We start from the raw sequence: 24,142 nt of genomic DNA, 5'->3' as shown, positions 1-24,142 counted from the left end.
TCTGCCAATAGGCCTATTATTTTTGTTATTGGCTAAATGGTGCACACACGTCACACGCACACATGCAAAGAGTACACACGCAATATTTCCTTCTTTTTTTCCCCTCGCCTTCCAAATCGGGGGGGGGGGGGGGGCCACCCCTTTCGTCCCCTGGCTACGCCGGCCGGTGGTAGACATGATCTAGCATCTAGGTCTAGACTACCCTACCTCACTCCTTGACCTCAAACGTTACCGGTATTTTAACGAGTGGGACTGTAGTATAGTGTAGGCAAGTCGGTCGACTTCTTTCTTCGTTAGTTAGAACCTTTAAATATTGACAAATATACGGAAAAAACTTGAATAGAACGTAAAGCAGTGAACTTACGACATGAAAAGAACTGCAAAGATGAAGACATGGTGAAAAGATGGGTTTAAGAATTTCCGAAATTCCCACAGTATTTCTACATGCACGGCCTGCTTTTGGATAAGCAGGCGACCTCGTTTTCCGTGTTTACGAAACAAAAAGTAAAATAAGTCGACTATCAATTCTTGACTGTACTTATGTTGTCCACAATTCTATGGTGGCGTGTTCAACCCCCAAATCACCGAGGTGCGCCAACCTTGCTGTTCGCAATTTATGACGGGTATCCTCGCCCCCCTCCCCCCCCCCTTATGCAAATGTTGGGAGCAAACACATAATTTTTCCCATCCCTACCCCCAATGATTCCCGAGATGAGAAAAATTTCGAACTTTTTTTGGTTGAAAATTGTCCAATACTCTACCAGAAATATGCACTATACAGATCTTTGAATCGCAATCAATAAAAATGCAAAAAACTCCCCCGTCGCGTCGGTCCCTTTCGTTTGACTTTGTACACTTTTGAGATTGGGAAATTTCCTAATATTTCGTGGAAAAGTGTGCATCAGCTGTTTTATCTGAAAAAAAAATGCATAAATTCCCTCACGGGAGGGTGATATCCCCTTTCAATTAAATGGATTTCTTTCGTGGTATATCAGATATATTGCATTCATCAACATGAATATTGCACTCGTCTTCGACTCGTGCAATATATCTGATATACCACTCAAGTGCATCCAATATTATATAATAATATATTATATTGAATAGGTAGTGAGAAAAATATCTGATAATACAGTGTTTCTACGCCCGGTCGACGGTGATCCCACTGCGTCAGTTGTTTTATTCATACACCAAACGAAGAGGTTGCTTCCAAAAGGCGCTAAATTATTCGTCATTTTTCAATGGATTTAGCGCATTTTTGAAGCAAGCTCTTCTATGGAAATACAGAAAGGCTTATTCATTCGTGTCATAGGCCTACCTCGTAGCCCAAGGGCCATTGCGTATAACATTAATAGGCCTAAAAATACTATTTATGAAGCATTTACACGTGTAATAAACACAAATTAGAAAATATGGTAATCATACAAATCAATATAGGTTAAGCAATATCCAACCATGTACATCCACTTAATAGGGACATATTACACTTTTAAAAACAAACAGAACTGAAATGATTTTTTTAGTACTGTGGCGACTGCATGGCTGCCTCCGCCAAACCCTATTCCCAATAAAACTACAAAACATTTTACATAACACAACAATTTCACGTGACTGATACAATGTAATAACAAAACAAAAAACAAAACAAAACAAAAACCGTTTATAGACATTTGATTGCACATGCAATCCCCAAATTTATCAAATATTTATATATTTCTTATCCAAATTTCATTCAAATGACCCATCCTTCTACGAGATTATCTCATGAAGCAAATACAGTGTACTCGGTCCGATCCTGAGCACTCTCACCTCTCCCCGACCGCGTGTTTTTTTTTTAGACGACGCAGATTGGGGACCCTAAAAATCTATTGGGGACCCTATCCCTAAACCTAACCCTAATCCTAATCCTAACCCTAACCATCAAACCCTAACCCTAACCCTATCCCCAACCCTAACCCTAACCCTAACCCTAACCCTAACCAAAAACCCTAACCCAACGTTTTTCCCATAGGTTTAACACGCGGCATGCCCCAATCTGTGCCGTCTTAAAAAAAAAAAAACCGCTCCCCGACCCCTCCTCCGAGACTGTTTAATTTCTTCAAACAATTCCCAACTAAGAAGTAAAACTGACAACATCAAATTTACATAACAATGCCTCTAGCTGTCCCCAAATATGCACATGATTAGTTTCACAAATCTCCATTCGGAATTGCAGAGATAAAGGGAAAATGATGAAATAGTGAGCGTAATTCACAAAATATTTATCTGGAAAGAGGAGTACTGTGGGGGAGGGGAATTAGGGAGGAGGGATAAAGAAAGAAATGGCATTTAATTTTATTTCATTCCCAAATTACGCATTCACACATCGACATGAGTCTCAGGGGCAGTCTTACCCCTATCCGTGACGGTAAGCACGACCCACGGGTGGCAGAAATTTCAGCAAAGCGTGCAAAGCCCCCCCCCCCCCCCCCCCCCCCATTACCCTTCGATCCAAGGAGTAACGCGTTGCTTCGATCACTTTACAGGCAACAACGTTGTAAATTGGCAATGCAAAAATACGAGCAATTAAAATCATGTTACTGACCTCAACCTCGAGAGGGGTGGAGTACCGAAGTAGTACCCTGGGAACGCGTACTCGCGCTCTCACCCGTGCTGCGTTGGCCCCTTGTACAGGCCTCGAGCTCCCTCTTATCTCTTCTGCAACTACGAATTACTAAGATTTTCAGGACAGTAAAAAGTTTAAATCTCTTCTGTGAAAATGGCAAACTCTAAGTCTGATAAACTCTTTCTTGGCTTCGATTTCAGCACACAAACGGTAAGTTAATTTACAAGTCTAAAATACGGTACTCTACTCGTTTTATCTGACTGGGGACAGAGCTAGTTATAGACTAGCTGAAACAATCACAATCGCTCTGCAGTTTTCCTCCGTACACGTGTCGTGTTTCATTGTGTGATTTATTTCCAAGCACAGCCATGCCATATGACCACTTCCAATCCAAATTCTATGCAGTAAGGTGCAACCCGTCGACTTCCCTATCTATTGATAGTTTCAGGACCAACACCAAATCTTATTAAAGCCAATGTAAAGGGGGCCGACGTGTACGTGACCCTGGTTCTAAGAAGTCTATCCCTATTATTTCTATGTATTAAGTATTTTTTTTTTTCATATGATATAGATCTAGACCTATTGTAGGCGTAGCTATTCATATGCCCGATGGTCTATATCTACTGCAATGCCAATGGTGAACGAAAGCCTCCCAAAACACTGGATTTTTTTCTTTTTTTATTGTTGCTAGTACTGCTACCCAACCAAATAAATTTTATGCAAATTAATAAATCACTAACGTTACAACTTACAAGTTTAAAACAATTGTTTAAATATGCTATGATGAGTGGTCCATTCTATTTGTTATTATATTATATATCTTTTATATGTTTTGTATGATATTGATACAGTGCTTGTTGAAGCATTTCCTGGCTTTAAATCTTTTGTGAACAATCCTTTGATTATAATCAAAATGAAGTTTAAAAATGCCACTGAACATTTAATGTTTGTTTCATACCAATAAATATCAAGAAGGAATGCTCTCACTAGTGATGTGTATGCTTCTTTAACTGTGAGAATGGCGCCTTCCACTCAGGTCAATTTTCGACATTTGACTTTGCTGAATATCATAGTGTGCACTTCTGAATGGTCTAGACCTAGCCCCGGAGACCGCGCCGCCAAGCGCGGTCCTGGCGGCTTCCCCGCAGTTTCGCTTGTGTGAGCTCCACTATTGCCACATGCGGCGACTTCACAAATAAACAATAACTAAATTTCGATAATGAACACAGTAACAATCAAAATTGAAGTATAGATTACTTCATTGGCTTGGTTCTTCTCACCAATTCATCTGGAAACTGCAAAATTTTCCACATTTTTTAGGAGTAAGCGACCTGCCCCAGTTTGAACGTGTATCCATTCGCACGCATCTACGCATGCGTAAATAATGACGTCATCGGTAGGGAAGTTCAAGGATATGAATAATGCATAATTACTCAGTGCATAAATTACAAGGTGAAATGATATAATGCATCAAACAGTTCATTTTCAATGTTTGCAATTCTGTAGTTCAATACTGCAATTTTTATAGTTGTCTCGATTATATAATCGTATTAACAGGACAAGTTAATGTTGATGCTTTTATTGCTAGTATTTTCGCCTGTTTTTCTTTTTTCCTTGTTTTTTTCCCCCGTCGGCCGCATCGTCGATGTACATAGTACTAGTAACATTGTAAATGAATATTCATGAACTCAGTGTGAAGACCTAATTGATGTGCATGATCAAGACATTATTATTATTATTATTATTATATATTATTATTATTATTATTATTATTATTATTATTATTATTATTTTGTAAGCGATTAAAGCAGCATTACTGGAACACATTTCTTTGGCGTATTAAGGGTACAGAAAAAAATGCAGCAGCATGTTGTTGTTGTTATTTTATTTTTTTGGCGTGTATCATTCATTTATGAATATTTACGTCTGTAGCAATACGTAGCCTTTTGTCAAGGCCCTCTCGCTGTACGGTGTGGAGAGCCCAGCCGAGTGGGGTAGCGCTGTGCGCTCGGATGGACTAGCTTCGCTCGTCCGTTCGCTCTTCCGTTACAGCGAGAGGGCCTTGACAAAAGGCTAGCAATACAGTTCAAGTATTCTGTGCGCTTGTGCAAGTGATTGTGAATTCTGCGAACATCGGTAAGCTGCTTATAAGACATCATTTTGTGCATCACACGCAATGAAATGCATCAAACAGTCGCCGATGATAGTCATTTAGGTTTCATCGACCCATGGATGTAAGTATTCCTAGTAGTTTCTGTTGAAAAATTAAGGAAATATAGCGCCGCAAAGGCACCCGTTTGTTCAACATGAAGATCTGAGTGGGAGCACGGCGCAGCCGCCACACTGCATGTGGCGGCTGTCGCAGTTAGTCTAGACCCAGCTATTGGTTTACCAGTTACAAAACAAGCATCTTAGAGTACTGTATAGTTTAGTAACAGCGTCTGGTCAGGCTAAGTACTGTATTGCCTCTGTTTTCTTGAATATTAGTACATGTACTAGTATAAATGCGTAAATTAATTTGTTTGTGTGAGTGCATGTGTTGTGTGTTAGGCCTAGGGACTAATATGATAATTTGTCCTGTCAGTGTAACCCATGATACATGTTGTGTTGCCCGGGAGTGTCTACTGCTGAAATACATCTAGAATTAATCTTCTCTTCTTTGTAAATAGGCTAAAGCTATAGCAATCAATGATGCCCTAGAAGTAGTTGCAGAAACAAGTGTCAGTTTTGACCATGATCTTCCTGAGTTTCGGTAAGTAGATCTTAAAAATTCACAACAAATTTTGTTTTTGTAAAAAATGAAAAATACAAATACAAGTCTTATAGAACCTTGAGGTAACATTGTGAACTTGTACATTTGTATTGTGAACTTGTACACATTTGTATTGTGAACTTGTACATTTGTTATGTGATAGTATTTAGAAATTTTGTGGATTTAGTGTGGCTTTACACAGGCCCCTACACATTTAAAAGTGACATTGATATGCACCATGAGAAAACATTTACAGTAACAGAGTTTGAAGCATCACTGCAGTAGTGGTACTTCCCGATATGCACTATGTAGTTGTCTTTTGGATCATTTGTCAATGAAAATGCTATTACCTGTGCTTTGAAATGACTCAAATCTAGAGCCTATTTGGCTGATAAGCCACCTTCACAGCAGCTAGTACAGTTTACTGAGGTTTTTTTTTTTAATCTTTTTATTTTTTTTACATTGACTCTGAATGTGTCATAACAGAACAGAGGGTGGAGTGCATATCCAGGCTGACCAACTCACTGTGACCTCCCCAACCATAATGTGGGTGAAAGCCATGGACACACTTCTTGACAGGTTAAAGGCAGTTAATCTGGACTTCAGCAAGGTGGCTGCTCTGTCAGGAACAGGCCAAGTATGTAATCCTTGATGAAAAAGATGCAGCTTTGTCTACATTCAGTGAAATCATAATAAGTGTATTATGCCAGCTACATGTAGGTTGCAAATCAGATAACTCATGTTTTGAGGATTTGAAGTATAGTTTGTCACACCTCTAATCTTGCTTCTTTACATTCTGCCCTTTGCACATAATTGTGGCCTTTCTCCAGACTAATGTTATGATGGATACTATAGCAGTGATATTCTTCACAGATGCAGTTCAGTATACATGTCTAACGTACATGTAATTGAAGGGGGGGGGGGGGGTGCTACGGGCTGATTGGGGACCTATGGTGGGATGCATCTCTGGCCAAACTTTTCTTATAATTATACATGTGTTGTATTATAATATTCCATTTCTCTTCCACAGCAACATGGGAGTGTTTATTGGAAACTTCACTCACAGTCTGTCCTGAATAATCTACAGTCAGACAAAACTCTGCATGAGCAGTTACAGGTATGTCTATCAACACAGTCACAAGTGCAATGGTGACTGCTAAATTTGTGAGACACTTTGTTCGGTTTGAAGAACTACATGTAGCTTCTGGTGAATATATATATATTGTTTTTAAAATACAACATTGGCCTCTGTATCTTGCAAGAGAGTGCCCCTAAAGTCAGACCAATGTCCATGAGTGTCATGTTGGTTGCAGTAAGTATCATTAATATTTTTTAGTAAAATTGCTGCGTGATTTCAATAATTAATATGGAAAATATGTCCTAAAGACAATCACTGAAATTATATGATTGAGGGCAATAGTATACAAATAATGAATGTTTATGAGCGTAATGGACAATATTTCATGAGATGAAAGATGAAACAATCCATTCGAGGCTGCGCCTCGTAATCAATGATTTCATTTTTCACTGAATTCGTCCATTGCATCAATGAAAAACATTTATTATGCTTTATGTAGCACCTAAAAATAGATCCTTGTCATTTGATGTATTATGAATTTAGAAATGAGAGAGAATGCGGGAGATCTGAGATAGAGAGAGTGCTCACTGAGCACTATATGCTAGCGTGCTGTCTGTTGAATATGCTTGATTGCATGCACACTGCAAACATGAGCATTTTTTGTACGTAGTGTGCCGGGCTCTCGGCATACGTGCAATGGAGCAAATCACATGGATCCAAGACTGCACACTAAATGGAGCCACACTTGCATGAATGATGACATAATAGTAAAATGGGACAAATGATCAGTATAAAACAACCAATCAAATGACAAGGATCTTCATGTGTATCTATATAGGTGCTATGATTATAATGTTGCATTTTTATACTGAAGCTAACACTGTCTGTAATATAATTAATATGCTACCATTCCGAGTCACATTTACCAAAGTAGTTGTCTTGCAGAGTGTCAATCATCATCCTGGCTTAATCTCTTTCCATCTAAAAGTAAAACGTGTCAGCCTTTTCATGCTCCAGTAATCACATGCTAATAACATGCAGGAAAATGTGAATAAAGGAACATGGTTATATGGCTAGTGCTTTCTGCTTCTATATCACAGAATTCTTTCGCAGTCACCAACTCTCCCATCTGGATGGACTCCAGCACCAGTGCACAGTGTAAGAACCTTGAAGAAAAACTTGGAGGCCCTCAGAATGTAGCCACCATTACTGGGTCCAGGGCATATGAGGTACTGATGATATGGGCTAGAGAATACAATGACTGAGGTGTAAGAATTTGTGCAGTCATGTGCTTTTCTACTGGTAAAAAATATTTTTTATGCGAATTGAAAATACTGTCAAATTGAAAAACTAAATTTAATGCAAATTCCAGCAATGTCTTTGGAATCGGGGCAAGTCCAAGATAAGGTCCCCTCAGAAGGCAAAATTTCATCTTCACTCAATATTGACATGTTTGGTATCATTTTGAAGCTTATGAGTTGAAGTTTTGAATTCCATGGAGGAAAAATTATATTATGTAAATTTATGCAAATTTCAATGGCTTCATTTGCATAAATGTGAAACACAGCGTTACGTATGGGACATTTATAAAAATTCATATTAATTCAAAGGAAAGCAAATGATATTTGATTTATATGTGGACATAAGAAGACCATCACATAGTTTAACTTGGTATGAAAATTTAGGGATTATGCAAATGATTATGCAAATTAGCTCATGTCCTATCATGAGATGTCCCATACGTAACAAAATGAGGTCATTTTTTTAGGTTTTTCTGAAATTGCTAAGGTTATTTTAATGCCCTTTTGGAAAGTTCTAATTTATTGTTTAGAGAAATTAAATACCAGAGGAAAAAAAAAAAAGTAAAAGAAACATTTTTTATTAGGCATTGAAATAATGTTACGTATGGGACAAATGCGTTACGTATGGGACATCCTCATACATATTGCATGTGAATGCATGTAGCTAGCTGGGAAGGTCTCTCAGTACACAAATGGTCAATCATCCTGAAGAAAGCATCCCAACATTGTAGCTACTTTTTGAGTTATAGACACTTGAAACAATACATGAACTTGACTGAACAATTTTCAGAAAGGGGGAGGGGAAAATGGCAAAATACACAATGAAAAATCAGCATTAAAGGGATGGTATAGTTTTTTGTAGAAATGAGGATTCAGTTTTCAACATTTAATGACATGATTGGAAACCAATTATATGAATTACTTAAGAGCATACAATCTTAAGACTAGAGGAATTCAAAGTTTATGTATGGAGTTCCAATTTGAAATGGTTGTGATATATATAAAAAAAAATAAAGTAAAATGATTTTTTATTTATTGCAAGTGATACACAAATTTCCTTATTCAGTTTTCAATAGTAGCCACAACAAAATTCATGGGTATACATACTGAGGTGTGACTCGAATCAATGACCTGACTGCTAGACAGACATCATATACATTGTATCTACTCGATCACTGGGGTTCCATGCAGCAGGTATTGCTTATTTATTAAACTTGATATTTCTTGTGTCAAGTTGATTTTTATTGAAACTGAATGGCAAACTGCCCTTCATCATAGGAAGTAAACACTTTAAACTATTCAATTTTTCAGTAGTAACTATCCTGATAAAAATAGGGCATACATACTAAGGCTGGTCATAAAAATATAGAATATGATTAAATGTGATTATGATGGTAAATATCTGGAGAATATTGTTCCCTTGTCAGTCTGGATCAGTATTTGAGTAATTTCAACTGATTCCACCTCAAAATGCAAAAATTTGTTTATGGGTATTTTGCAAAATTATTTTGCAAAATACCCATAAACATGGTTCTCCACACACTAAACGAATGGGGGACAAAGGGCATGCATACCCAGGTTGGTCATAACTATATAAAAATATGATTGAATATGATTATGATGGTGAATATTTGGGAAATATTGTTTCCTTGACAATCTGGATCAGTATTTGAGTAGTTTCAACTGATTTTACTTCAATAATTATGCAAAATACCCATAAACATGGTTCTTCACACACTAAATGAATGGGGGACAAACTGTCCCATACGTAACTGTCCCATACGTAACGCGTCATGTCTGTCTTTAATTATACCCCCGCCAAACGAAGTTTGAAGGGGGTATATAGGAATCAGCGGACGGTCGGGCGGTCGGGCGGTCGGTTGGGCGGTCGGGCGGTCGGGCGGTCGGGCGGTCGGTCCGTTGCAAATCTTGCGTCGCAAACTACTTCCTCAGTTTTCAACCGATTCCCATAAAACTTGGCACAGATGTGTGCCTTGGGTTGTAGATGTGCAAGACGTATTTTTTGACAGTACCCAAAAGTACGTTGCCATGGTAACAGCATATTATGGGCAAAAATGGGTACAAATCTTACGTCGCGAACTCCTCCCACAGTTTTTGATCAATTTTTATGAAATTAGGTACAGATGTTCATCTGAATATGTTAATGTGCAAGACACATATTTCCGCAGTGGCAAAAAGTGCGTTGCCATGGTAACGGCATGTTATTGGTAAAATATAGGGCAAAATGCTTCATGGCAAAACTGCTTCATCAGTGTTCTTCCAATTCTCATGGAATTCATATTGAATGTTTGTCTTAGGATATAGGTCAGCATGACACATTTCTTGACAGTGACAAAAAGTATGTTGCCATGGTAACAGCTCACATATTATGAGCCAAAATGATGGAAAATTTTGTGTTGCAAACTACTTCCTCAGTTTTTGCCCAATTTCCATGAAACTTGGTACAGATGTGTGCCTTTGGTTGTAGATGTGCAAGACGCATTTTTCGACAGTACCCGAAAGTACGTTGCCATGGTAACGGCATATTAATGGCAGAAGATCAAGGAAAGATCTTGTGGATTTAACTACTTCCTCAGTTTTTTGACCAAAGCTTATGAAATGTTGTTTGGCGGGGGTATAACCAGTCGCTGTAGCGACATTTCTAGTTAGAACCTGTAATTAGAGCTTTTTGCCTAATGACATGAAACTTACCTGTGATAATCTTGAGTGTTGTGACTTTCATCACAGTGAGTTACAAGTTGTAGAATGATATACTTTCAGAGAGTTTTGAGGTTGAAAAAAATGTTCAAAAAAACAAATGTTTTCTGATCCCATACGTAACGGCACATATTTTCTCTTCTAGAATATAATTGTCAAGGTCATTTTTCTCAATTTTTTACGTGATTATACTTCTCCTAGATATCAATCACCATGATGAAGTTCAATATGATCAAAGGCCATTAACACTATTTTTCAGGTCATAAAAGTCTCTGAATGTCCCATACGTAACGTGCGCGTTATCTTGGACTTGCCCATATACATATGTAGTCTTTTATTGCACAATTCTTGGCATTTGTAAAATATTACCTAATGTACAACTAAATCATACAACATTACAAAGCTAGAAGATATACAGTTGTAGAGCATAGAATGATTGCCTTGTTGTAAAGTCATCAAGGAAGTGTTGATGCAAGTATAAAGTAAAGTATAAATGTGCAATATCATTTAGGCAAATGTTTGCATAGTGTTGCATTAATAGTTGTGCTAACATTGTCATATAGAGTGGGAAAAAAATCACGTAGCTCTGTTGATTTGATTGTTATTGTCAAAAGCACACCAGAATTCCTGAGTATTAAACTGCTAGGTTTTTTTGAAAGTGATAGAACCAGCTGAGATTTGGTATGGTTTCTTCTATTTGCAATTGTAAACACCTCTTTAATCTTACAAGCATGTGAAATGTTTGAAGGTTTAACACAACTGCATCTCTTGTAAAAGCTCTCTCTCTCTGTTTTCAACTTCAGAGATTTACGGGTAATCAGATTGCAAAAATTTACCAGTCCCAGCCACTCGACTATGAGAATTCAGAGGTGAGGTACTAGTAGTCAGTGCCATATTTGGTGTTTTCTAGTTACATGTAAATGGGTGTGTTTGAGCACTCTCCTAAAGCCAACTGAACCGTACCGAACCCGTGCTGGAGGAGCACTCTAACGCTCCTAAATTGTACCATACCAAACTGAACAGAACCAAGCCAAAAGTGGACTACTTCCCGATGTGCTCCAAAAGGGTACCAAAAGCATACCAAAAGTTTGTATTCAAAGAATGTGCATAACATGCACATACATCAAAATGCAAAGAGTTCATATTCTTTGTTTGGGACATCTGTAAGTAGTTTGAGCGTTCCAGGTGAATAACTGTTGCTACAAAATGTGTGACCCTCTCACGAGGTACGCTTTCTCCACAGAGTCCTCAAACGCTCCAAATCTGGCGAAGTACGGTACAGTTCACTATGGTTTGGTTTGCTTTGGTTCTCTCTTGAGCGCTCGAACGCACCCATTGTTTCATCATTTCGGCCTTCAATTAGTGTGTCTTCATCAGCATTGTTTTGACATTGGAATGTGCCTCAAACAAACTGCCACTTTTGCAAAAACTGTTGCATGACAAGCATTTGTGTAGCACTGAAACGTGTTACAAGAAATCAATTGATAAACTCAGGCACTGTTTTATTCAATAATTCCATAATTCACAATATTTCTTGATGACCTCATTGTATTTCCAGCATTTTAATCTTGAAGCCATTTGGCATGCTGCAGATGCTCAATACCATTCCAAATAGGTATGTAGTACAAGTGTACAACACTCAATAAAAGTCAGTGTGTTTATATAGCCCTAAATGTCCCAAGGAGATACACTTGATACTGCAGGTATTAATTTCAGGACCATGAATTACATGTCTGATGCATGATGATAATAGTGCAATAATGTTTCTACAGTAGACTCCCGATATAACGAAGTCCTCGGGACAGGTAATTTTCTTTTGTTACATCGAAATTTCACTATAACTGAACAAATAAACAAAAAAAAAAAAGCGGATAATTTTGCGACATCGATTTTTATTTCATTATAACCATGTTGGTTGTAACAGGAGTGCACTGTAGTAAGAATATATTTGTCACAATTTTACAAATTTGAGTGGCAATGTCTTTTTTTTTTTGTATTCTGCTAGAAACTTATTTGTCACTGAATCCTCATTTCTGTCCTAGCGCATCTCGCTTGTGAGCAGTTTTGTTGCCTCACTTTTGCTTGGTGATTATGCTGCCATTGATAATAGTGATGGTATGTATGCTATCCATGTATTCACTTCACCCTTGTGTAGTGTTTGCATGTTTTTTTCCTAATTCAAAAGTTATTGTATCGATATCTTTCCATTTGCATGGATTCACTTATATGACTCAATAAGTTGATACATGTATTACGTAATATTTCAGATGGTATATGTGAAGAGTTTGTTCGCAAAAACCGATATGTCCATATTTGCCAAATGGAGATATTTGCGATTAAAGGTCAAGTAAAATAAAGAGAATAATAAGAAAATTTTTGCTTCTTTTGACCATAACTTCAAAAATGTACCTTTATATGTAGTGACCAATATATCATTTAAAAAGTATTATTTTGTACTTTATGATAGAGACCGTACTTCAAAATCTTTAAAAATGGACTTGTCGGTTTTGGGGAACAAACTCTTCATGTAATGACAAAATGCACAAGTGTCAGCAGTTGTGATACACGAAGTAGCAGTGTATGCTGTAACCTCTTTGAAAGCCTGTCTTAAGTTCAAGTTATCTTACCATTCTGCCTGATGTCACTTATCAGCAAAAGCCTTCAGTGTTGATGTTTGAATTTAGGTATGTGGTAACTTGCTGTGCAGCTAATTCATTGCAACACAGTAAATTCTAATCTTATGTTCATCCTGTAGGATCAGGGATGAACCTGCTGGACATCAGCTCCAAAAGCTGGTCTCAGGCTGCCCTTGATGCATGTGCGCCAAACCTGGCAGATAAGCTAGGACAACCTGTACCTTCATTCACAAACCTGGTGAGGTTGACTGACATTCAAATTCATTCAAAAATAAGTGTTAATCCCTCCTACGTGTATTAAGCGCACGTTTTTATGCCTCCGCAACGAAGTGGGCGGAGGCATTATGTTTTCGGGTCGTCCGTCCGTCCGTCCGTCCGACCGTCCATCCGTACGTACGTCCGTCCGTCCCGTTTTGTTTTTGTCGATATCTCAAGAACCGTGTTGTGGTTTTACATCAAACTTGGTATGAGGGTATATCCTTGGGGGATAATACTTTGTGTGGATCTTAGGGTCACAGGGTCAAAGGTCAAAGGTCACAGGTTATTTTGTGAAAAAAAATTGAAATTTCATGTTTTTCTCCATATCTCGCAAATGGTTCAAGGTATCTTCATGGAACTTAGTTTATATGCTTGTACCGATGGGCAGTGATTATCTAGGGAAGTTGGGGGTCATGGGTCAAAGGTCAGGGGGGTCAAAGGTCAAGGTCAACTCCTCAAAATATCACTACTTTCCTTATATTTATGCAATGAATGAAGGGGTTTTTTTTTTAACTTGATGTATACATGTATTACCCAATATATATTCTGTGGGAAGTTTCTTGCCCAAAGGTCAAAAGGTCAAAGGTCAGGTGAAAATGCTGAATTGCACTTTTTCCTCCATATCTCAAAAGTAACTCAAGGTATCATCATGAAACTTACATATTTAGCATGTTCAACCTAACAGTGATTCTCTTTGGAACTGTGAGGTCAAAGGTCAAAGGCCAGGTTTAGATAATGCTATTTTCCCATTTGATACTGAAATTATACTTTTTCTCAATACCTGGTACCTTGAAAAATTACTCAATGCATAAACTTATAAAAGGGTCAAAAGTCAAGTAAAAATCATCAGTTTCCCAAATACCTACACTCTGACATTTTAATCATTCATCCAATTGAACCTAGTTCTAGAAAAGTGAAAATTCAGCACATTTGTGTCAAACCTGTCATTTTAATATTTTGCCAATTGTTTGAAACTGTCATCACACATTGTCAAGACATTGTACTATAGACCTATTAGGAGAACCATGCATTATGGCGGAGGCATATCAGTCGCCGTAGCGATATATCTAGTTTGACAATGCTTCTTCATTTGTCCAGTCACTGATTGATATAAGAAGATCCACCACAACTTTTGCAGGTTCATAATCTATGACATAAATGAACTGACTAAATTTCATTGATAAGATAAAATCAATGAGTCTGTCAAGATGCCACCCAGCTAAATGTTGTCCAGACTTTTAACATTACTCTTTGCAGTGTAGGTATACCCAGGATTTTATCGAAGGGGGGGGGGGGGGGCGGAGGGAGGCTGGCTCAGTTTTGGGTATAGAGGCAATGTATGAGGCAGGAGCCATCCCCAGAAGCAGCAAGCAATGAAGATCTTGTGAATAAGGACTAAATGCATGGCTGTTCCCAGGATTTTTTCTCAGTATATGTTCAACATTAAGGGGAAACACACATTACAAGCAAAAGAAAGTATGTGTGTGTGTGGGGGGGGGGGGCATTGGGGAGCATGGGAAATAAATGGGTTTGTAGCCATGGTATCACAATGCAGTGTAATTAAAAAAAGAAGAGCAACAGCGCTAAAAAAAAACACACACACACACAAAAGCAGTCACACTAAAGGCCAATTATTGTATACCCCTCCCTTCTGCAAAAAAAGAGAAAAAAAAAGGTGTTTTAACACCCTAAACACCCTCCCTTCTGTATGTGTATAATAGGAGTGGGTATAATAATTTAGTGATGGGTTAGTTGTTTTAGTCATGGATGTGAGAATTTTTGAGATGTCCTAACTAGGTGCAGTGAATTTTGAAGGCAAAACAAGGTAAAAATACTTTTGACTAAGTTAAGATGTCATACTGTTTTATTGTTCATTTTCTTTCTTAGGGTAGCATATCCAATTACTTCGTAGACAGGTTTGGTTTTTCACCTGACTGTGCAGTGATTGCTTTTACCGGAGACAACCCAGGTCAGTTTGAATCTGCAGCAACTTTTTTTTTTTTCAAAGACTGGTTTTTAGTGTATACTACAATATCTTAACCGGTTCCGTACGGGAACCTGGTGGCCTGTGTATTAAGTCTATAGGAATTCAAGAATTCAGGACAGAATGGGTTAACTACACCTTTGCTACAAACAGTGTTAATTGTAAATTTTCATGCCTCCGCCACGAAGTGGTGTCGGAGGCATTATGTTTTCGGGTTGTCCGTCCTTCCGTCCGTCCTTCCGTCCATCCGTAATGACTTTTGTGGACAGCGTAACTAAAAAACCTTTTGAGGTACCGTAATGAAACTTGGCATGTATGTGTATTAGGGGATGAAGTTGTGCCTATCAACTTTTGAGTGCACATGCTCAAGGTCAAGGTCAAAAGGTCAAGGTCCAATGCTTAAAATTTCACTATTTCCCCCATATCTATGCAATGCCTGAAGATATTTTCTTGAAACTTAGTGTATACATGTATTACCCAATCAAGATTCTCTGGTGAAAGTTGGGGTCATAAGGTCAAAGGTCAAAGGTCAAAAAGTCAAGTAAAAATGCTAAAATTTCACTTTTTTTCTCCTCATCTTGGAATTTGCTCATGGTATCTTCATGGAACATAGTATGTTTGCATGTACTGACTGGCAGTGATTATTTAGGGAATTTGGGGTTCATGGGTTCAAAGGTCAGGGGTCAAAGGTCAAGGGCAATATTTCAAAATTTTACTATTTCCCTCCTATTTATGCAATGCCAGCAGGATTATTATTTTTTTTTAAAACTTGGTGTAAGCATGTACATTTGTATAACCAAATAGAGATTCTGTGGGAAGCTTCTTTTTTTTCACAAAAAGGTCAAAGGTCAAAGATCAAGTGAAGTGCTGAACATACTTCTTCCTCCATATCTCAGAAGTGGTTCAAGTTATCTTGAAACTTGGTACTGGTACATATTTATGCATGTTCTGCCTGACAGTGATTCTCTCATGAATTTTAGGGTCAAAGGCCAGATGAAAATGGTAACAATTTACTATTCAATACAGAAATTGCACTTTTTCTCCATACCTTGAAAATTACTCGATGCATAAACTTATGAAAGGGTCAAAGTCAAGTTAAAGTCCTTAAATCCCCCAAAACATGCTCTCCTATTCATCCAATTAAACCTAGGTCAAGGAAGGTGAACATTCAACACATTTGTGAGAAACATGTCATTTTAATATTTTGCCAGTTTTGTGAAAATGTAATCACACATTGTCCACATGTACTATAGACCTATTTTAATACATGAAACCTGATATATGCTTGCATACCTATTTACATACTTGTGTCGGCTAGGTATTACTGGTGATCAGTTTAATGCCTAAAGATTCATTTTTTTTTTTTTTTTTACATTCATTTCAGCAGGGAGACTGATCCCCCCTTCCATCAGATAGTGGACACATTTTAGAAAAAAAAAAATTGTCATGAAATGATTACTGTTTGTATGATGTGCACTGACATTTCTATGGGTTATGGAACACATATTTTAGGAGTTAACCACTATTGTAAATGTTTATAATAATGATTACAATGATGACAATGAGTGGTAGACTGGTAATAATAATGAGAATATTATAATTGCATTAATGGCTATATAACAGTACTGTTGTATCCATTATCGTTATTACCACCATCACCATCAATAAGATTGTTATCATTATTATCAGTAGTAGTAGTAGTTGTAGTAGTAATATTAGCGCTACCATCATTAACATTACAGGAATCATAGAGACAAAATCATCTGGACAGTGATGTGCAGATGCAAAGACAATATTGGTTTCCCTATTTTGTTAATATCATCTATGTCATCTATAATCAAGCTGATGGAGTGATAATTCTAGTCTGCTTCAAAGGCAGAAAAGACCTTAACATTTATGTAAAGCATTTGTTCAGACCAGCAGTGAGTCTCTTTATGGGTGTTAATACAGTATGAGCATGTCTGTGTATTGCACAATGCATATCTCATCATTTTGTATTTCTTTCTTGGATAGCATCTCTTGCTGGTATGAGGCTGCAAGGAGGTGATGTAGCTGTCAGCCTGGGGACAAGTGACACCCTCTTCTTGTGGCTGACCACTCCCAAGCCTGCCTTAGAGGGCCACATCTTTGTCAACCCTGTAGATAATAATGCCTACATGGCCCTGCTTTGGTTAGTGTCAGCATGTATTGAAAGCCATGGATATCTCTGAACCTGAAATGATTATCAATAAGGATTTGTACAAGACATAATTTATTGCTCAAAAAATGTTTCACTTAAACATGTCATGATCACTCGATATTCTTTGTTTTACATAGAAATGTGGGGATGTGAATACAATTATGGTATCTATTTTGAGGAAAAATGGGGAAATATTGTCTAGAATGGCCAGTCAATATGATGAAATCAACCGATTTCATTCAAAACTACATGCTTTGTCATTGCTGTTTGTGGAGTGCTTGGAGAAACAAAGATGAATATCATTTTTTATGACAAGCATTGCAGAGCATTTTTTTCTATATATGAGATATCAAAATATGTTTGACTTTGGAGGATTTTATCATAATTTTGGGAAATGTCACAATAGTTATCAGCCTCAGTTCATGTAATGTGGACCCAGACAATGGTGGCAGTCTGTATATGAGAGGCAATGGTGCAATAATTGGACCGTCGTACCTATGCTTATCCCTGTGGTCAGAAAAAGAGTAGTAATCAATATTTTGCTGCCGTTTTCAAATACATTAAAAAAGTACCACTAACAAGCACTCAAATAAAGGGAAGTGTTTGGCAACCAGTCGAAGACCTGATTTAAAAAAAAAAAAAAAAAATGTCGTGAGTAGTTTGCTTTACTGCACTTTAGACATGACGAAATATGAAAGAACATGTTTTACCAGACTTTTTGCTTTTCTTGGCAGTTTCAAAAATGGTTCTTTGACAAGAGAAAAGATTCGAGATGCCTGCTGCAATGGCTCTTGGGACACATTCAACCAGCAACTCCTCAGCACACCTTTGGGCAACAATGGCAACATAGGTAGGGATGGTTTGGTTAGCTTTTAGCTTGGTTTGTTCATGCCAGGAAACACATTAATATATATTGGAGAAAGTTCAGAGGAAGGCAGTGGGAATGATCTTGCACCGAAGGCGGCAAGAAATGTCATATGAGAGGTTGCAAGTGATAAAATTGTACACTCTTGAATGGAGGAGAACTTATTTGATGATGTTATTTTTTGTAAAGATGCTGTATAATTTCATTCATTGTAAATCTGTGCAATTTAATATAGTACTCTGTGAACGATATGTAGAGTGTGATGTCAGATTTCTTTACCTGAAAGCCAGAACCGAAAGGAAACCACAAACAACAATCCATAGGTTTCCTGGGAAAGCCTCTCTTCAGATGAGAGAATTGATGTTGTATTTGGAGATATTTCACATACTCTAGTTCTTTATAGTAAAATTTTAAGGAGGATTTAAATTGTAGTTTTGATATCATTCGATACTGTATACGCCATGTATTAACAGTGAAAGTTGTACCAGGAAAAAAAAGACAATGTCTATGATTCACCACTGAAGATTGTCAAAACCATAGCCATTGTTGGTATTCACGTTTTGCAGGGATTTATTTCCATGTTCAAGAGATCACCCCATCAGCGGTTGGAGAACATCGCCTTAATGCAGACAACCAGTCTGTTGTGACATTTGACCCAGCCACAGAGGTCAGGGCTGTCATTGAAGGTCAATGCCTGGCCAAGAGGTTACATGCTGAGCAGTTAGGTTATAATATTGGTATGTATTCAAGTGTCTGCTTTGATGACTTCAATTATTTCATAGTGAAGTATTGATGATATCTGGAAAACAACAACAGCAACAAAATCCATGTACCATCACATCACTTTGAGCATGGTTCCATATGAGCATGTATGTAGTATGTTGAGAGTCCAAAGTGGTTGGCACAACACTGATGAGAGGGGAGCACAGAGCCAATCTCTCATGAGGTGATGAAGGTGACAAGCACCACTGAACAGGAATTAATGGGAAAACAAACAAACAAACAGCCCAAAAGCTTCACAGCCAGAAAAGAGGACTTGGCCTTATTGGTGTTGGTCTCAACACATGACATACATTGTAGCAGAATATACTCTATCATACATTCATCCACATGTTGAAGTAGTGCACGAAACAGTGTTATTGCACCGTTTTCAAGACTAAGGCAGTAGTAAGTAAAGTTTATGTATATTGATTATTGCAATGTCATTTATATGTGGGAAAACACAAAACCAGTTGTCTCCCGGCTTTAATACCTTATTTCTATGAACTTGCATTTGTGCAGCGATTCCATTATGATTTTAACTACTTGAAACATCTTTCAATTATAATTTTGTTAAGATGAAATAACTTAAGAGAGAAAGTTATTTCAGTAAAACTCTCACTAGTCTCACGGGAAATCTGTTCTAATTCCAGATGGAGACACACGAGTTCTGGTCACTGGAGGAGCATCTGCCAATACTGCTATCCTGCAGGTCCTTTCTGATGTCTTCAATGCTCCTGTTTATGTCCAGGATGTTGCCAATTCTGCCTGTTTAGGATGTGCATACAGAGCCAAGCATGGTGAGGTTAATAACTGAATATAATATCTCTGTGTACAATCCATGCAGCGGCTCAGTGTTCTATCCCTCATCTAAAACTCCACCCCTCTTTCACAAAAACAGTCTTCCCCTAACGACATATTTGACAGATCAATGACACCCATCTATCTGTTTATATACATGTATTATGTATTACATTGTACATGTATCTTCTTGCTTGTTTCACACTCTTCATCTTACTGCAGGCTGGCTTGGCGACAAAGCATCCTTCCAGGATGTTGTGAGGGCTGCATCAGACTACAAACTAGCAGCAAGACCACAGGGAGAAGCTCCCAAGGTATAAAACATTAAATGCAGTAGGTTCCACTGCTACATTCTCATTTAATAGTGTACAAATGATGCACATGACGGAGTAGATCAGTGAAAATTGGATGAGTGAGTTTAACTTTGGAATATTGTTTAAACCCATGAGCCCAGTGAGTGGGTTTTAGGCCATTTCTTAAGTTAGACAAGAGCATTTGATTCTCACTGATCCATGAAATAGGCCTGTGCATCATTGGGTTTATAAAATGGGCCCATAAATTCATGAAATATTACCTTTTTCCCCCATCATCAGTCCACAATACCATACAAGGCTTTGGCCATGTGTTTGGATTTTACCGGATGCATGATTCAGCGTGGATCAAAAAATCAGTGCATGATAAATGACCAATCAGATTGCAGAGATTGTTAAAGCCCATTTTATAATTCAAACTAGTGAATGATTGTCACTTAAAATTGCAACTTTTCTTTCAAAGCACAGTGATGTATTATTGTGAGCTAGTACAATAAGCCTAATTGTCTTAGACAGTTCATGTCAATCAATGTAATTATTCGTAGAATAATCAACCCCCCCCCCCCCCCCCCCCCCCAAAAAAAAAAGAGTGCAATGTGTAAAGTTTGATTTCTTTTTTCATTTTTTTTTAATGAGGTTATTTCTAATACTGCAAATCTATAAATATGTGTGAAATTTAAACATGTTAACATGCAAATCTGCTTTTTAAAAAATTGATAGAATTCAAGTTGTAAACTGATGTAAAATGGAAATATCAAATATGACTACTGCAGATGAAAAAAAAAAAAGAAATTGATAGACAACTGGTTCAAGCCCTTATTTTATAGTGGAAAGCATCCACACTTTTATCACAAAAATGATTCATTCTTCAAGCATGTCATTCAGGTGTGAAATAAAAAGAATATTTGATTATGACTCAAAATGTATTTATTTCATATTCTTACAGGTCTACAGTGCGTTGCTAGAACGTTATAAACATCTAGAATCAACAATATCACAGTAGAGGCCATGCAGCATCCAACTTTGTACATTCACTGTTTGCAGAATGTGGCGTAGTGTAAGGCTTTTTTTACTATTGCATGTACTGTCAACCTCGTAAAGTCAAATCCAAAGGGGCAGGAGAAAATCCTTTGACTTCTGTGAGTTATAATGTACACAATAGAATATTCAGGGAAAATTTTTTCTTCAACTCAGCCAATTTTTGACTTTGGCCAAGTCCAATATTTAGGGGAGGTTGACTGTATTTTATATGTATATGCATTTACACATGGATGATTTATTTCATCAACACACATGCAAAGGTATTCATGTACAAAGTGTGTCGACAAGGAAAAATATACTATGAAAGATGAGTGTCAAAATATCTTAAGAAAAGAAAATTGATAAGAAATATGGCAGTGGTTAAGTGAATGATAAATGTGTTCAAAGGAACCATTTAAGATGGTTGGTTCATGTAAAGGTTGTGGTTAACCTTGATGTTACAAGCTTTCAGGGTATAAATGCATTATTTAATATGCAATTCCCCCAAAGATCGAATATCTCCTTTTTTTAATGGGAATACCTTTTGGAACTTTTGTAATGGTTTATTCCATGCAAGTGGCTTTGACTATGTGAACTAAATAAGTCATAAGTGCATACATTCACTTAAATATGGAGCATATGCAGGTAGCTCTGTTATTGATCTGCTAGAGTAGGTTTTTCTAAAAATATGTAATTCATATAGAAAATGCATAAATATACAAATATATAGATGTATAGCAAACAAACACAGAACTGGTGTAGATTCTGGGGGACTGTAGAAAAGTGGCTTACAAATAAGCTAACTGAACTCCTTGAAATTGAATATAATAAAATTGGTCCTTTACTTCCGTTTTCTTTGAGAAAAAAAAGAAAGAAATAAACAGTATATTGATACACGTACTTTGGCACGAATTCCTCACATCCACCAGATTGATTTTTAGTAGTGAAGAACAAGAAATCGTGCTTCTTACTAAGAGTGGTTCATGAGATTGTATTCTCATCTTCTGTATCCATACACTGATTATTACTGGTTGTGTAACCACAGGCATTGATGAGCTCCTTTAGAATCACTATAGTTATCAACTGGAATAATTTGTTAATGTGCATTTGATAGTATACAAACAAATTGATCCTTGTTATGAATTCCATAGTAACAGATAAAAAAAAACCTGATAAACCCTTAAATGTTTTGATATCTATATTTAGAGAGCCCATCATTGAAGTATAAAATATGGACACAATTTCCAAACATTTGATAAAAATGTTCTAATGCATGTACATTTATTGTCAAAGAAAAACTATGCAACTAAGAGCTCTTTCAAACGATAGAAAAATCACTTGTAATCTCCATTATGAATTGTGATTGTAATCTTCATTTGAGCCTCGGAACATTCAGACACTTAAATGTAATCATGTGCTGAAAGAGAAAGAAAATTGACCAACCTGAGCAAAGGTCAGGTTTACTTACAACTTTCTCATTTCTGGGGAATCTCCAAACATGAAAACAATAATTTTTAGGTGATCCGAGTATCCTCTTGGATCACCTTTTGTTTCTGTACGGATTCTTTCTTTAGTCTTCTTTATTTCTTTCTCCTCAAAAGTTGTGCAGAGGTTAGTTCAGAAAGTCCTTTGCCTATCAATGTCAAACTTATGCCATGTATGTATCATGTCCCAAATACGACAGATCAAATAAAATTGTAGTGATCAGTCGACCATGACGTCACTATGACGTCATTATATGAAAACACATTTTCACTCATATCTCATTAATGGAATGGAATTTTTCAATGAAATTTACGTCACATATGTTTCAAGTTAAGTTCATTCTACTCATATTCTCAAAATTCATCTCTACAATTAAAACGTGCATGTACGCGCGTGTTAAAATATTTACATGCTTCAATCGAGCTCAAAATTTTTTTGCACACGTTTCAGACCATTTGGAGCAATTTTTGAAAAATTGAAAAAATTGGACGGACGCGTACACGCGCGCACATATACGCACACACAGCTCATATGCAATAGAAATTTGCCGTTTTTTCACCTGGATCGGATGTCTGAAATGTCTAGGAATATTTATGCCAAGTTTCAAATCAATCCGACTCAATATGACGTCATACGGGCCCGTCAAAGTTGAAATTCCGCGTGCGCGTCAATGGCGATATACAGTGCAACTATGCCAAAAAACCGCCAATTTTAAATCCGATTTTACTCGTCAGGATTGACGATGACCCCCCATTTTCTTTACATATCCTGAAAGCTGATGAGTTTTACATGTCATTTCATTGGTAGCCGATGCTGGCAAAATGATTAAAAGGTATCAAATTTCACAATGAAATAAAAAAACTAAATTTGTAAAATGATGTCATCAAATTTCAAGTTCACTCGAGCATATCTCACTTATCCTTTGCCGATTTTCCCCCAGATTTCAGTATGTTGTAGCTTCTTAAATGCTCTTTCATAATTGTGATAACAATATTTTAATTTGATGACAGCATCACCTTGTAAAAATGGATTGAATGTAATCCTGTCAAATTTGAACAGTTTACGTTTTATCTCTATAGGAGTGCAGTTTTTCTGGAAATGAAAATTGACATGACTATCTTTATCGAGCACTAGCTCACTTACCCTTCGGTGAAGTTCTCCCAGATTTTAGTATGTTGTAGCTGAGACATTCGGCTTTTTTGAATGTGCCCTTTGTTTTTTCATACGATGTCGCGATCACTACAAAAAATTTGGTTGAAATTAAAGCTTATCTTCGATGTATTGGGATATTTCTTTCTTTCTGCAACTTTCTTTGCAATAACTCAAGAAAAACAGAACCTCTCACCCCCATATTTTGCAAATGTTTAGTTCATGTCACGTACATTATTTC

At 37.2% G+C, this 24,142-nt stretch overlaps 2 protein-coding genes across 2 annotated transcripts in view; one reads left to right on the top strand and one right to left on the bottom strand.

Annotated features, from left to right (window-relative positions):
- LOC139716887 (ferrochelatase, mitochondrial-like) overlaps nucleotides 1-485 on the bottom strand; it is a 140,150-nt gene extending 139,665 nt beyond the window's left edge. The window contains exon 1 of the mRNA XM_071628447.1: nucleotides 365-485. Coding sequence (XP_071484548.1) covers nucleotides 365-395 — 31 coding nt within the window. The 5' untranslated portion in view covers nucleotides 396-485. The remainder of the gene's footprint in view (nucleotides 1-364) is intronic.
- Nucleotides 486-2,670: 2,185 nt separating this feature from the next.
- On the top strand, nucleotides 2,671-23,496 carry LOC139727433 (xylulose kinase-like). The gene is made up of 15 exons (XM_071638429.1): nucleotides 2,671-2,815; nucleotides 5,275-5,357; nucleotides 5,844-5,994; nucleotides 6,388-6,474; nucleotides 7,536-7,664; nucleotides 11,258-11,323; nucleotides 12,497-12,569; nucleotides 13,210-13,328; nucleotides 15,236-15,317; nucleotides 17,346-17,502; nucleotides 18,246-18,361; nucleotides 18,943-19,113; nucleotides 19,789-19,935; nucleotides 20,159-20,250; nucleotides 21,194-23,496. Exons 1-15 carry the CDS (start codon nucleotides 2,759-2,761, stop codon nucleotides 21,248-21,250), a joined length of 1,587 nt encoding a protein of 528 aa, XP_071494530.1. The 5' UTR covers nucleotides 2,671-2,758; the 3' UTR covers nucleotides 21,251-23,496.
- The last annotated feature ends 646 nt before the right edge of the window (nucleotides 23,497-24,142 follow it).

This window comes from Diadema antillarum, unplaced genomic scaffold, assembly GCF_040938485.1.
Source record: "Diadema antillarum isolate AM-2024a unplaced genomic scaffold, OU_Dant_1.0 scf00000001, whole genome shotgun sequence".
NCBI lineage: Eukaryota > Metazoa > Echinodermata > Echinoidea > Diadematoida > Diadematidae > Diadema > Diadema antillarum.
Note: the sequence above shows the minus strand (reverse complement) of the source record. Positions and strands in the feature narration are given on the sequence as shown.